This window comes from Mus musculus, chromosome 2 (genome assembly GCF_000001635.26).
Source record: "Mus musculus strain C57BL/6J chromosome 2, GRCm38.p6 C57BL/6J".
Taxonomy (NCBI): domain Eukaryota; kingdom Metazoa; phylum Chordata; class Mammalia; order Rodentia; family Muridae; genus Mus; species Mus musculus.
In genome coordinates, this window is record NC_000068.7 from 127,572,984 (window position 1) to 127,587,398 (window position 14,415).

Consider the following 14,415-nt stretch of genomic DNA (forward strand, 5'->3'; position numbering starts at 1 on the left):
TCCTCTAACACAAAAGCCCCTTACTTATACAGGTTGTACCCCAGCAGCCACTTCCCTTTTTCCTCAAACATTGGACTATTCTTAAATTTACTGATCTTGTAAAATTTATGGTTCTATCAAGATAGTGGGTCATAAGACTGGTATTTCTGGTTTTGTAATTGAATTTGCTTATTCTATTCAGAAAGATAACTAGGACAATTGCAAAATATATATGTTAAAATTAGACCCCGCCTACACATAAACAGAATGCATGTAATCTAGTGGGGTTTGCCTTTATAATCCCTGGTCTGATATAGCTAGGTGCTGCATCTTGGGAGTGTTCTGACATGTGGTTATGGCCCCATATTGGGTGCCAGTATCTAAAATAAAAAGCCTCTTCTTTTTAAAATTTATTTATGGTCATGGTGAGTCTCTGAACAACCCCAGAATCATAATATCAACACATTCAAGACTATCCCTTGACCTGGACCATAGCCCAGCTGTATAACCCAAACAACTGATGTGTTCTACCAAAACAAATGTTACCAGCTTCTCCTGACTCATACCTGACAATGGTATCATTGTGTTTTTTGCCTAATAAACACTCAGTACCCAAGCTTCAGTGCCAAGAGTTCTTTGGAGACAAGATCCTGCTCTTGGTCACTGGCTAATCAAGGACTCTGATCTGGCTTTTTATGCACGGTAGTCTGTAACTTTATCCTCTGAACTGTAATATGAGTCAGACTACCTACATGAGCTCTGGGATTCTGTAGACTTGTGAATTGTCAGCTGGTGTATTCTCATGTATCTTCCCACAGGAAACTAATTTGAGCATTAGTTGGTATTTACAGGAGAGAAAATTTGATCTGCCAGGTCTCCAGGAACAAGCCACAATGTCAGGCTGTCCTTTCTCCTATCTAGGGTCTAAATTTTAAGTAGTCTGAAAGCTTCTTGAGTAAGAACTTTTCTCAACACTTCTCCTCCTGGCAGCGGGCTGAGAGCAAACATGCTCCTTAGGAAAGTTTCTCGTGTCCTTCTCCATGCTGGCTGGACCACAAACAAGTTGTTAGGGTTCATGTAAAAAAAAAAAAAAAAAAAAAAACATGGCAGATCAATAAGATAGGAATGAAAGAAGCCATTACCAGTTAGCTCAGAGGGAGTCTAGTTGGACTTTGGGAAAATCTCAATTAACCAGGCCTGGTCACTTTCCCCTCCCCCCCGAAAAACAAACAAACAAACAAAGAACAAACATAATAGCAGGAAGGAAAACTACATTCAGTTTTGGTGTGGTCACACTGGGAAGTCATGCGAAAAGGTGTCTTTCGTCATCAGTGGTAGGTAGCTGTCAGCTCCAAGGGGAAAGAACAAAGGAAAGACTAGGGGTCTGCACAGCAAGTGATCATAGGTTGTAAACTCACTGAGCCACAGCCTGGGCTGATGGCAGGGTCTCACAGAGATTGCCGTGCAGCAGTGCAGATCACCTTTCCAAAAGGAAGCTAGGCATTGGCCTCCCCAGTTTTCAGTCACTTTCCCCCAAAGCACATTCAAAGTCTGGATTTGCCCCAGTCTTATGTCACTTGCAATGACAGCATCTTAGATAAATAGAATACTTGACATTGAGTTTATTTTGAAGAAAAGACTCAGAAGTCTCAGAGACAGTCAACAGACACGTGCCAATAGTCTCCTTTATTTTTTTACTCGACATTACAAAACATTAGGTATTATCTACACACAGATCCTGTGATATTTTTCTTCAAGCTGCTTATTATATAAAATACACACACACACACACACACACACACACACACAAATGTATTCCCTGACACTCTTCTGCTTCAAGAAGCCAAAATGAATTTGTTTAGTAGCATGGGAGAGGACTGTTCGGCAACTTAACCTCCTCTCAGTTTCAATGGAAATCCACCTGGATCTACTGGAATACACAAGCCCATTTCCAGGCCTTACCTTGCAAAAAGGGAAGACTCCCAAAGTCAAGGTTGTCTCATACCTGACCTTTAATACAATAAAATACAGGGATTCTCCAAGGAAACAGATGCATTTGGGTACTCAGGATCTAAAGCTTGGTGATGGGGAACTGCATTGATGAAGATTTTAAATATCTAGAGATATTTCATTTAATAGAGAGCTTCTTTTAGGTCTGGAATAATGGGTAGAAAGGGATCATGTGGAAGGACTCAGCTAAGTCGTGTGCAAAATGTAACTTTGACAGTGGCTTCTAGTGTCATCCAAATATCAAGGTGCCTGTATCCGTAGCCTTCAGGTGTGGATACTGGCTCAAGTAGAAGTGATCAGAATGGCACCTAGGCAATAAAATTATCTTTAGCGTTCCCTTCCTTATTCATGGTGATGTGCTGGGCCCAAACAGTACAGATTGAATGGACACTCATACACACCAGATGAGAGTGACAGGTCTTGATTATTGTACCATGAGCAATGAAGAAGGAAGAAATAGAACTTGGGAGAGATGACTACTATATTAAGAGGCAGGACTGTGAAAATTCTGAGAGAAAGAAGGTGGACCCAAGCAGGTTTTGAATAGAGACACTTCAGTATTCATTTAGATAAACATTTATTGATCACCTAATATTTGCAAGGCACGCTGTAAGACACAGAGACCTATTAAATCACACCTCCAAATGCTTACAATCTAGCTAAGAAGATAGTTCAGGTATGCCAATTATAAGACAAAATTTTAGAGTGTAATCTATAGTAGAAATACTGAAGGCAGATTCATACTGAAGACCTCATTTCTCCTTGTGTCATGTAGGGTATTTTACTTAATCTCTCTAACCTTCAGTAAGCTGATCTGTGAACTTCAACAAGGCCTATTTCAGTGTGAGGATTGGTTGTTGATCATGTCCGTGAGCAGAATGTGGTGGTTTGAATGAGAATTGCCCCCTTAGGCTCATATACTTATTTGAATGTTTGGTTCCTGATTGATGGAATGTTTAGAAAGGATCAGGAGGTGTGGCTTTGTTGGAAGAGGTGTGTCACTGGGGGTGGGCTTTGAAGTTTCAGAAGCCCTTGCCTAGACCAGTGTGCCAAGACCAGTCTGTCTGTCTCTCCCTATCTCTTGGCCTACTGCTTGTGGATCAGATTTAAGTTCTGCTCCAGCACTGGGTCTGCCTGTCACCATGCTCCTATGATGATGTTCAGAGACTCACCCCCTGGAACTGTAAGCAAGGCCTGCAAATGCTTTCTAAGTTGCCTTGGCCATCATGTCTCTGCACAGCAATAGAGAAATAACCAAGACACCTGGCTTCACCTTGCATCTCCTAGACTATAGTACTTAATTTCTCTAAACTTCAGGGTGCTCCTCTGTGAAATTCAGACAGTAAAAGGACCCGTTTCAGAGATTTAGTGAGAGGATCAGTCAACCTAGCCCTTTTACAATTCACTGCTGAGACTTTACCCTAAGATCAGTGCTTAGTAAGTGCTACCACTACTACTAGTCTAGGAGAGCTTTACTGAGGCACAAGAGAATAAGGTCTAGGTGCCAAAAAGCTCCAGAAGAGCTATAGAAACTTCTAGAGAAAATGGTACTCTCTCATAATTGTGACATTCTCCAACTGTAATAGCCTGCAGATATTTAAAGTGCAGTGATAACAGGCCTATTCTCACTGTGTCTGCAGATTCCTCTCCTAACATCTGTCCTATGATCTCTCCAGCTTCCTTTCGCAGTGCTTGGGATCAAACTGCAGCTCCTCATGCATGCTAGGCGGGAGTCTATCACTGAGCTATGCGCAGCCTCTGTGCAGAATTTTGAATGTGGAGATTCATGGTTTAGTTTCTGCACTCCACGTTAGTTCTGTAGCACAGGAAGGAGGTGCACCGTTTACTCGGACCCTGGAGCAGAGGTTGGGCTGAAGACAGCGGCCAGAGTTGGCAGAAAGAACAAATGCTGGCCTTGTAGACGACAGGGAACCCTTCCAGGCTCGCAGGAAGGCCCGCTGTCTAGCTCATGCTTCCCCCTCTGTCTATCCCTTGTTTGGCGTAACGTCTCTGATGCTGAATAATGGAGGACTTAGAGCTGAACTCTTTGCCGCACACACTGCACTCAAAGGGTTTCTCCCCCGTATGAACTCTCTGATGTCTCGTGAGCCGGCACCTCTGGCTGAAGGCCTTTCCACACTCGCCGCACTCATATGGCTTGTCTCCAGTGTGTATCTTCTGGTGCTGCGTAAGAGAAGAGCGGTCAAAGAAAGCTTTGCCACACTCGCTGCACTGATAGCGGGGCTCCTCAGTGTGCACTTTTTGGTGTCTGTTTAGGGAGGTGACGCCATAGAATGCTTTCCCACAGTCCCTGCATTCGTAAGGCTTCCTGCCAGTGTGGGTCAGCAGGTGCCGAGTGAGAATGCTTTTCTGGCTGAAGGCTTTCCCACACTGCTGGCATTCGTAGGGACTCTCTCCGGTATGGATTCTCTGGTGGCGAGTGAGGGATGAGCGGTCGAAGAAGGCTTTGCCACAGTCATTGCATTTAAACGGCTTCTCCCCTGTGTGAATCCGCTGATGCACAGTTAGGGATGAACGGTCAAAGAAGGCCTTGCCACATGCATCACACTCGTACGGACTCTCTCCGGTGTGGAACATCAGATGTCTACTGAGACTGCTCCTGTGGCTGAAGGCCTTCCCACACTCGGGACAGTCATATGGCTTCTCTCCAGTGTGAGTCCTCTGGTGTCGGATGAGGGACGAATGGTCAAAGAAGGTCTTCCCACACTCACTACATTCCTGGTCTTGGTGTTTAGTGAGGGCTTTCTTGGATGGAGCTGACATTTGATGCAAGCCTTTATCCAAGGAAAGGGGCTTTTTGCAAGTCCTTGCTTTGGGACTTTCCTTCTCTGGTTCCGGCCCACCTGTTAGTGTTTGGATTTCTCGTTTAGGGCATAGAGAACTTTGCTTTCTATGGATTTCTCTCAGTGTGCCTCTTGAAGCATCTAGGGTCTCAGGCTTAGTTTCCAAGTCTGCAACAAAGAGAAAACACATGTGGTTTCTTCTCTGGACTAGGAGACATGACAGAGGGGAGAGACGCTAGGACAGACGTAAAGGTGAGATGCTAGGACAGACGTAAAGGTGATGCCTGGTCACGGCACAGCTCAAGCCGAAGGTGTGGGAATGAAGGAGGAGCCTGGGAAGGAATCTGAGCAGACCTCTCAGGATACAGGAGAACGGCCCTGAGTGGGGCAATAGCTTATTAGGGTAGGCTGAGGAGAGAGCTGGGTGACCAATAAAAATATCCTAAGTGCACACAGGCAAGGTCACAGTTCTGAGAAACAAGTTGGTGAATACAGATAAATAACACTTGACCGTGTAGAGGGGGAAAGAGAACCAGTGAGTGACAGGAATCGATCATGCAAACAGACAACCTGTCTGAGCAAAGGTGGCTCCTAACACTCCTCTGACCCAGACAACCAGACAACCTGCATTTGAGCAAAGGTGGCTCCTAACACTCCTCTGACCCAGACAACCAGACAACCTGCATTTGAGCAAAGGTGGCTCCTAACACTCCTCTGACCCAGACAACCAGACAACCTGCATTTGAGCAAAGGTGGCTCCTAACACTCCTCCGACCCAGACAACAGAAGCAAACACAATCCTGCCCATGCTGTTCCAACCTGCTTACCTAGAGAGACACTCTCTGGCCATGTTTTCTCCTCAGATCCATGAAAACCCCGAATCCAGGGCTCGCCCCTTCTCTTGAACTGAAGAATCACATCAGGTCGAGGAACAGGAAGACCTGCTCATGGAGGAAAAGAAAGGCAGGTGGCTGCTGGGATGAAAATGTCAAACCATTCCAAAACTTAACCCTGGCCTCTAAGTCTAGACTCTTCTAGAAATGCAGAGAACTGACCAAAAAGCCCGAGGGAAGGTCAGGACTGGAGCTCTTGAAAGGAACAAACGGCAGGCACCAGGGTAGTGCCCACAAAACCCACCTCAGTTCACAAGCAGCGAAGGAAAGCTTTCCATTGGCACCGGCAGGATAGAGGCCCTTGGCTCAAGAGGTAAGTATTAAAAAAAAAAAAAAAAAAAAGAAAACGGAATCATCTCGACTAAAAACGCTGAAGGAGGAGCTCAAATTTGTTTGCTCGTATTTAGTATAATGCTTTTACTGAAACACGTCAGTTGTGTTCACTGTAGGAAAGTTAGAGTTCTGTACAAGTAAAAAGAAAAACAATCACCTGTCATGCTGTCTACTAATTTTTCTTTCCTTCATTTCATGTTGATGCAGAAAGACCTTACATGTGATTCTACTAACAACTAGATAATAGGGCAAGTGAGATGGTTTATTGGATGCACCAAGTCTGCTAAACTGGGCTGGCTCCCTAGAGCTGGCATGGTAAAAGCAAAGAGGAAACTCCCGAGAGTTGTCCTCTGACCTTCACACACATGCTGTGGCATATGTATGCCCCACCCTCAAATGAATAAAGAAAAAAAAGCAATGAAATGTTATAAGAACTTTTTAAAAACTGGATAATGAAATACTGACTTGTAAACTGAAGTTCTTTGCATGTAACGAATTTAAAATATTAATTTAATTAGCACAGATTTTCTACAGTGTTTTTAATGGCTATACAATACTGTGGCAAATGTGTCCCCGTGAGCTGTATGAATTAGTAATCTTATTGCATTCCTTGTATCATTCATTCGCCAGAAGCAATCATACCCATAGCCATATAAACAAAGTTCGATCCCATGCCTAGAAACACCGGAGTTCCCTGTGCGCGCGGGTTTCTGCCCTGGGAGACGGAGCTCCCTGTGCACGCGCGGGGATCTGCCCTGGGAGACAGGTATTTTCTCCTCCTGCTTGAGAAGCATCTGTCTGCTGTGTGCTGGTTCTCTCCTGACGGGCCATTGGCATCCCTTCCTGGTGCTTCTGGTCTCTAACCTCAGGGATCCCATACTGTCCTAAGATTTCACTCTCTAAAGCTCAGGTGTTCCTCAATGGCAATTGAACATTCTGTTCTGTTTAGGATATGATTTGGGCTTAATCCAGAAGTGTGTGTGTGTGTGTGTGTGTGTGTGTGTGTGTGTGTGTGTGTGTGTGGAGGTAGGTATTAAACAGAAGGCCTTGCATATGCTAGGAAAACACAGGACCACTTAGCTACACCCTCTGCCCAATATTTGCTTTTTTAATATAAATCTGCTGTTTTAGTTTGTTTCTATACCTGTGTACTCCTGCTTCCAGAGTGGCCAAGACTGCAGGAATGCACCACTGTTCTTAGCTTCAGACTCTTATCCTGGAAGCTTCTTTGAGTTCCTTATTACTTACGGGTACTTCACTTTACCTCATTAACAGCTGGCATCGACAACAGCTCTCAATTTCCCCTTGTCACATAAGTATAACTACAAAGTGCCATTTATAGGTAGTGTCAATAAAACAAATACTCAAAAATCAAGCATATCTCTGATAACCTTTCTCCTGTTCACAGGGCCACATCTTTGTAGCTTCTTCCTCTGGCTTCCATGAAGGGATCAATATCTCCTCGCACCAAGATGGCTCCTTATTCTACCAGATGGAACTAAGGACATGATCTGTTGGCATGTCAGGAGAAGACCTGGACATAGTAACGATTTTACTTGCTGCCTCCGGAAAGCCAGATCTACACATACATTACATACTCTGCTCTATCCTCTAGATTGCCTTCTGTTTTGTCAAACAAGTTGCTGAACAGGGAGGCCTGTGGCTGCCTAGTGCTGTTAACATCAGGGCAGCCGATCTGTCCAGGGCTGGGTTCACGATCTGTGCATCTAAAGCCATCTCCTTTGGCTCTTTTTGTCTGCCAGGTGGCTCTGAACTCAGGTGGGTAGTGATCCGCAGCTCATGTGCCTCACACTCATTCAGGACGAGTTCTGACTCCTCACAGGGAGCCTCCTCACCCAGTGAGATGATGCTCACCCAGTGAGATGATGCTCACCCAGAGAGATGATGCTCTCATAGTTCTCTAGCATCACGGCCTTGTAGAGAGCCCTCTGCACGGGTACCAGACGCTTCCACTCGTCATCTGTGAAAGTCACCGCCACATCTTCAAATGTCACCAATGCCTGAAAATACAACCATACTCCCCCTTACAACCCTTTCCTTTCTTGTTGTCTGTTTTGTTTTTCATGAGACAGGGTCTAACTCTCAGTGTTTTATAGCAAGCAACATATACTCCAGCCTAACCCAGCACTCTTTGATGTATGGGGGCTCTCACTCAGTCCATAACTGGCCGCACCAGTGGGACAGCCAAGACAGAACCACTGATCCTAGATGACCTCCAGGTGACCTGTTCTGTCAGCTTTGGGGAAGATCACGTGGAACAACAGCTACAGGTGTCTTGGGCTTGGTCCTAGGCTGGTAAGCGCAGGCTCAAGGAACTGAAGGTCACCTTGTTTTGGAGCCTTTCACTGGGCTAGGAATAGAGGACTAGGAAGGAAGACACTTGGGATAAAGAAACTAACTACATTTTGGCAACCAATAACAGTCTTTTGGAAGCAAAACAAGTCCACCTCACCTGACATCTGGTAGGCGGAGACACGGCAGCCATTCTCTCCTATGCTGCTCTGGTAGGGAAGGATAAGAGTCCTAGTGAGGAAAAAGTGTGGGGGAGAAAAGATATGAGAATGAGCATTTCTGGGGTCCTGACCCACGTGGCAAGGCCCCTCCATACACCAGTGAGTGCAATGTAGCCACCTTCATCCCCATCACCTCACAAAGAGTAAACCAAGCAAGGCCAAGAGCACTCCATGCTCAGTCCAGAGTTAGAACAAAGGCTATGGATATTAAAGCCACAGCGCATTGATTTCTGTTCCCAGGAATCAGAACCCAGGAATCAGAATATAGCGAGAGTCATGTGATATTTATATATTCACATTTAATATCACCCTGAATGCTTACTGAGCAAACACCGCAAGGAACTTTAGAAACGACTGGATGGATAAGACAAACAAGTTCTGTATCCTCTTCAGAGCAGCATCCCATTTACAGCTCCAGCTAATGAAGCATCCATCCGACACTGTAAGACTGTTCACCTCACTTCCAGAACCAGACTGATCATATCACAGCTGAGCATTGAGTGTGTAACTAGGCACATCCCGGTCGGCTTTCTCTTGCTCTAAGGAAACACTGGATGAAAGCAACTCAGGGAAGAACAGGTTCATATGGGTCGCAGATTACAGCACATTACCAAGAGAAGCCTTGGCTGGAACCTGGGGCAGAAACTGAAACAGAGACTGTGTAGGGACACTGTTTACTGGCTTGCTCAGCTACTTACACAGCCCAGGCCTACCTTCCCGGGGTGACACTATCCGCAGTGGGCTAGGTCTTCCTATATCGACTGGCAATTCAGAAGATGTCCCACACAAATATGCTAACAGGCCGACGGAGGCAACTCAGTGGAGATTCTCTCTTCCCAAGTGTGCCTAAGTTTGTATTTAGTCAACAAAAACTACGACAGATATGATCTGGTATGAAAAGATGACATCCTTCTTTGTGAACATGAATTTTAAAACGTTGGGACAATATGCAGGAGATGAGTCAAAAAGCTAGGAGAAGGTTCTGTGTAGTCACAGGGCCCAGAGGAGCAGAGTCCTGGAAGACAGAACCAATGGATGTGGTGGCGGCTCCATTAGTGCTGAAGTGCTGGAGCTCACCGGTGCTTCCCGAGGAGAGAAGTGAGCTCCGGTTGCAGCTTTACTTATTCTTGGATTTCCAGAAGACTCTTACCCTCTTCAACCTCCCTTTGCTTAAGTTAGCTAACTGGATCTCACTCTCTCACAATGAAGAGTCTAACTAAAGACTGATGGGGTGTGGCGGTGTGTGCTTGCAATCTCAGCACTGCCTTAGCCCAGGCCGGAAGAGGTCAAGGGAGAAATGCAGCAGCTTTCTCTGCACATCTGGGACCTACAGTTTTGATGTGTGTGTGTGTGTGTGTGTGTGTGTGTGTGTGTGTGCTCGAAACTTCACAGGCTGGGAGGACCTGGAGTCTTGAATAGATAGAGGCAGATCGTTATCACATCAAGAACTACTACTGAAATTAGATAGGAGAAAGTCACTTGTGAGCAACACCGTAGAGAACATGAAACCGGAGAAACCAGCAGAGGTCAGAGTACATCAAAAGGTGCTTTGGGCAAGGGGTGATTTCAGCATAGCTGTGTCCTCATTAGTTAAGTTCTTTAGGAAGATCACTGGGACAAGTAGCAAGAGCCTTCAAACACAGACATTCTTAGGTTGGCCAATTCTCTTCGAGAATTTATTTAAGAAGTATAAGAGAATAGTTACAACGGCTTTAATTAACCATCACTAACACGTTATCTTTATTGAAAGTTATCTGCCAGCCAGCTTCCTAAGCACATTACACATATCCTATTTAATCTTTAGGTAATGCAACCAAAATCTGGACTCTCCTAAGCATCTATGACAGACAACTTGATTAAATAATCTATTGTCCAGCGGCTAGACACACTTGGAGCACTACGGAACTCCACCATAACTAGCGTTGAGTGCTTGCTCTCATGAGGCACTATGCTGAGTGCTTTCTATAAAGATAATTTAGTTCCATCGTCATACATCAATAAGAGAGGCACTATTTCACAGCAATTAAGAGAGTCAGGCTTTGTAAAAGGCTGAGGTGGAACTGGGAAAAGTCTGCCTGGAAGCTTTTAATTCTGTTATAATTTACTTTCATTGAAAGATAGCCATAAAGTTAAGCAGATCTTTACCTGCAACACATCCCAGCATCCCGGGAAGCTTGATTCGCGTGACTGAAATTTCACGGAAAACAGAACTATGGTGATATACACCCGTAATGCTAGCACTTGGAAGGCTAAGGCTTAACACAACGCCAGGTTAAGCTACAAAATAAGATCGTATCTCAAATGTAAAAAGAACACTAGGGAAAAGATCACTAGTAAATTGCCAACAACTTCAATGGAGTAACAGACAACTGGCCATCCCACGGACTTCTAGACATCTGACACTTACTGGTGGTTGGAACGAAGTTGTGCTAGTTCGATTTAACGGTGGTCAGAATGTCAACCTCTAGAATTGTTTCTCAAAATTTTGTTTATGTTGACCTCATTTGAGACGCACAAAATATCGTGCTTGGTGGGTCTTACTCTGATACTGTGGGTCTTGTCTGGCCGCAGTATAGTCCCTTCACCCTTATTTCCCACTATTCCTTAACAGTGCACTCCAGTCAATATCATCTTAAAATTGCCTAAAGCCATTTGCGATTTCCTTTGGGGTTTTCTTCACCTCAAATCCGGTATCGTCCAGGAACACCCTATGCTCACACCAGGACATTCCGGTGCAGGCTCAGGGCGAGAAGCTGAAGCAAAGGGAGACGTTTTCTAGGGGACTTGGGAGAGAATGGAGTGGATGCTCCCAGATTTAGCGTCGGTACCATCCACATCCACGTAGCACCCATCATGGAAAGAAGGAACGAAAGGAAGACCGGGATCTCCAACTTGAAAGTACAGGATTCTGACACACAGTGGACATACCCTACGAGGACACTGTCCCCACGGAACCGACACACACCAGAAGGGAAGACTCTCTGTCCACACAGGCCACGCCCACTAACCCTCCCCCAAGTGCCCAGTGTCCCCGTGTCTCCTCCGCCACCGCGTCCACTCGGCTTCTTGAACACCTAGACCCGCAACCCTCACCTTTGGCAAGAGTACTGGGAACCTGCGAACACTCACCGCCTCGTGTCGGGAAGGCAGTGCGCCTGCGCGAAGATCTTCGGCCTCTGAGCTCCAATCATAGTGTTGCCTTTGCATGAACTACACTTCCCAGAAGCATCAATAGCCGGCGCGCCGTGAGATGACGGGTAAAATCCTGCACAAGGTTGCACTCCAGGTCTGTGGTGCTGAAACGGATAGGACCAGGCTCTGACCCTAAACAGCACAAGTTCGATTTCTAGTTCGTTTCCGGTTTGCCAGTGTACCTATTTTTTCTGAAAGCCAGGGTTCCCGTTCTTTCAGTAGACTATCCCAGATGCATGAGCCCAGAAACATACCTGTCGCAGTCTTCCATCAAGAATTCGTGGTGTAGGTTTAATCCCAGATTTGGTAGCATGTCGGAGAATTTACACCCAACTCTGTAGCTGTAATCCTGAATGAGGGTGACCTTCTACCTACTGCTTCAGAGGATACCAGCCAAACAACAGACTTTAAACGTTGTAGCTCAGTCCATTCCCCACCCCACCCCCCTCTCTCTGTGTCCTGAACTCACTATGTAAACCAGGATGGCTTCAAACTTGGAGATCCACCTGTCTCTGCCTCCAAAGACCTGGGCTTTAAGGTGTGCATCACCCCACCTGGCCTCTTTGTATCTCAAAAGCTCAAAAAGGCTACAAAACTTCAAAAAGGAAGCAAAACTTCTAGGGAAAATTCTCAATTTGTGAGGCAAAAAAAAAAAAAAAAAAAAAAAAAAAAAAGGCAACCTTCATTTGGTACTATGAGATCTGGATTTGCCCCCTCTCTGAACCAAAAGACAGGTTTTGGCTTTTCTGGAATTAACTGGATACTGCAGAATATGAATTACAATATTTAAAGAAATAGCCAGGCCAGTCATGAGAAATTAAATGAGGGTCCCAAGCCCATACCATTTGTAATTGAGGGATTAAGGAACACTCTTTTGATAGGCTTAAGAAAGCTCCAGCACTGGGACTTCCAAAGGGATGGGCTGTTTCAACTATACATTACCAAAAAGCAGGGCTGATACCCATTCTCATCTGGCCATTGGGTGGTCACAAATGGTCATACCATACCTGTCTGAACAACTGGATCCTGAAACCCAAGATGACCCCAGTATCTCCAGGGACTGACAATGACTCTTTGATCTCCCATTACTATCTGTACACCCTTCCTAAAACCTTGATCTCTTTGGCTATCAATTAAACCTCTCCAATATCAGTTTTTCTTAAATAGAACCTAGAATTGGTAAAGAAGTAAATTTTTCTACTGAGTAAATACCTACCTTCTGGATGTTACATGTTCATGCTGCTTTCTGGAAGGAAAGTGATTTGCTGAACTCCAAGAGCAGTCCCATCAAATATTGACCACAGGTTTTGTCTCTCGTGCATGGCATCCAGAAACTCTCCAGTGTTGCTATGTCGGCTACAGGGGGCACTAAATGGGTGGCTTGTCAGTAGAGGGAATAAATCATATCACTAGGCTGCCAAGGTCTCAGCACTGCTGTCTAATTTTTGTTGATCCCTTTCGCCTCTGTCAGTCTCATGGATCTCTTGTAAGCCTCGGTCTGCCCCTAAGGCAGTGAAAAGGGCAGCTGTGAAAGGGTTCTTCTGCAATTCTGAAGGATGGCTGCATACAGAAATCCTCAACTATGTTCCCAGAGAGCTTGTAAAAGAGCCCTGTGATACTTTGGTTGGACAAGGTCAGGAGAAACATACAATCACCTCTTCTCAGGAAAATGATTCTTCCAGTCTGCTCCTGAGTTTCTTGGGGGCTGCATGGTATGTGCTCAGACATGGTCACGAACCTGTGACAGATTTGGAGGACATAGTTTACCAAGTCTTGCCACGTCTTCAGCTGCCTATAGGTCTTCATGGATATCCTTACTGAATGAACTAAAGCCTCCCCAGCCTGTGCTGCAAAGACTTACAAAGTAGCCAAGGCACTCTCACAAGCAATTCTGAACTTGCTCAGAGACTGCAGGTGTTTCGAATCATGACCAAGACATTAGGTAGCAAATGTGGCTTGCCCAACAACCACTGCCCTCAGGAAAGGTAGAAGCCTTAAATGATAATCCCAAGAAGCTAATGAAGAAAGCCCCTGTGTTACTTTCTATTGCCGTGACAAAACACCATGACCAGGGCAACACAGAAACAGTTTATTGCAGGCTTAAAGTTTCAGGGGAGGAGTCCAGAACCATCATATGTGACTCATTTGGGCAAGCATGGATAGTGTAAAGCCATGAGCAGGTGGGGTAAAACCCGTGGCCTCGGGCTGGAACATGACTGTGTGTGAACAACCTGTACCATGAATACACAACAAAGGCAACATATGTTTAATAAACTTTGGGCCTTTACGGACTTCCCACACTTTGTCTCATTCACCCCCGGGCTCCTTCCCGATGTTCCCAGACTCTTTCCCGGTTCCGCAGAACTGACTTTGCCAGGTCAAGCCTGCTACTGGTGAGATGTGATCCATTAGGCTACTATCAGAGAAAAGAGCCCAGAGCTAGCCCCGCCCTCGCCCCGCCCCTGCCCGGGGTCCTAGCGCGAGGACCCCTGAGCAGCTGTCCGAGGCTGAGCCTGACTCAGTTTCCTCTGTGGTCCACGAGGGCAGTTTTCCGTGTGCGCTGAATGGTGGCCCTCGAGCCTCAGCACACCTCTCTGCGCTGACGACGAACTTGTGACAAGGCGCGGTCGCAGCTCGTTGCTGCAGGCGGTGAGGAAGGCGGTTCCAGAG

At 45.7% G+C, this 14,415-nt stretch overlaps 1 protein-coding gene across 10 annotated transcripts; it reads right to left on the reverse strand.

Moving 5' to 3' along the window:
* Positions 1-1,633: 1,633 nt before the first annotated feature.
* Positions 1,634-14,111, reverse strand: Zfp661 (zinc finger protein 661). Of its 10 annotated transcripts, none has more exons than NM_001355622.1 (6): positions 12,962-14,111; positions 11,683-11,849; positions 8,493-8,563; positions 7,914-8,040; positions 5,621-5,734; positions 2,550-4,961 (listed from the first exon to the last, which is right to left on the reverse strand). In NM_001355622.1, the coding sequence occupies exons 3-6, from the start codon at positions 8,523-8,525 to the stop codon at positions 3,952-3,954; spliced, it is 1,284 nt and encodes a 427-aa protein (NP_001342551.1). In that variant the 5' UTR covers positions 8,526-8,563; positions 11,683-11,849; positions 12,962-14,111; the 3' UTR covers positions 2,550-3,951. The 10 variants fall into 10 exon arrangements, with proteins under 10 accessions (XP_030107968.1, XP_011238090.1, XP_030107969.1 ...); NM_028141.3 differs by lacking the exon at positions 12,962-14,111 and adding an exon at positions 8,876-9,092 and having other exon boundaries at positions 11,647-11,694; XM_030252108.1 differs by lacking the exon at positions 12,962-14,111 and having other exon boundaries at positions 1,634-4,961; positions 7,914-8,000; positions 11,683-11,764.
* Positions 14,112-14,415: the final 304 nt, after the last annotated feature.

What these genes read in the sequence shown, in the direction of transcription:
- Zfp661 (XM_011239787.3), bottom strand. Translation starts at nt 8,646, where the DNA reads ATGGAGGGGCCTTGCCACGTGGGTCAGGACCCCAGAAATGCTCATTCT. An exon ending in CTCCGCCTACCAGATGTCAG is followed by an intron (nt 8,001 to 8,492) that starts GTGAGGTGGACT and finishes TGACTTTCACAG; the next exon opens with ATGACGAGTGGAAGCGTCTG. An exon ending in GCCAGAGAGTGTCTCTCTAG is followed by an intron (nt 4,962 to 5,620) that starts GTAAGCAGGTTG and finishes TCTTTGTTGCAG; the next exon opens with ACTTGGAAACTAAGCCTGAG.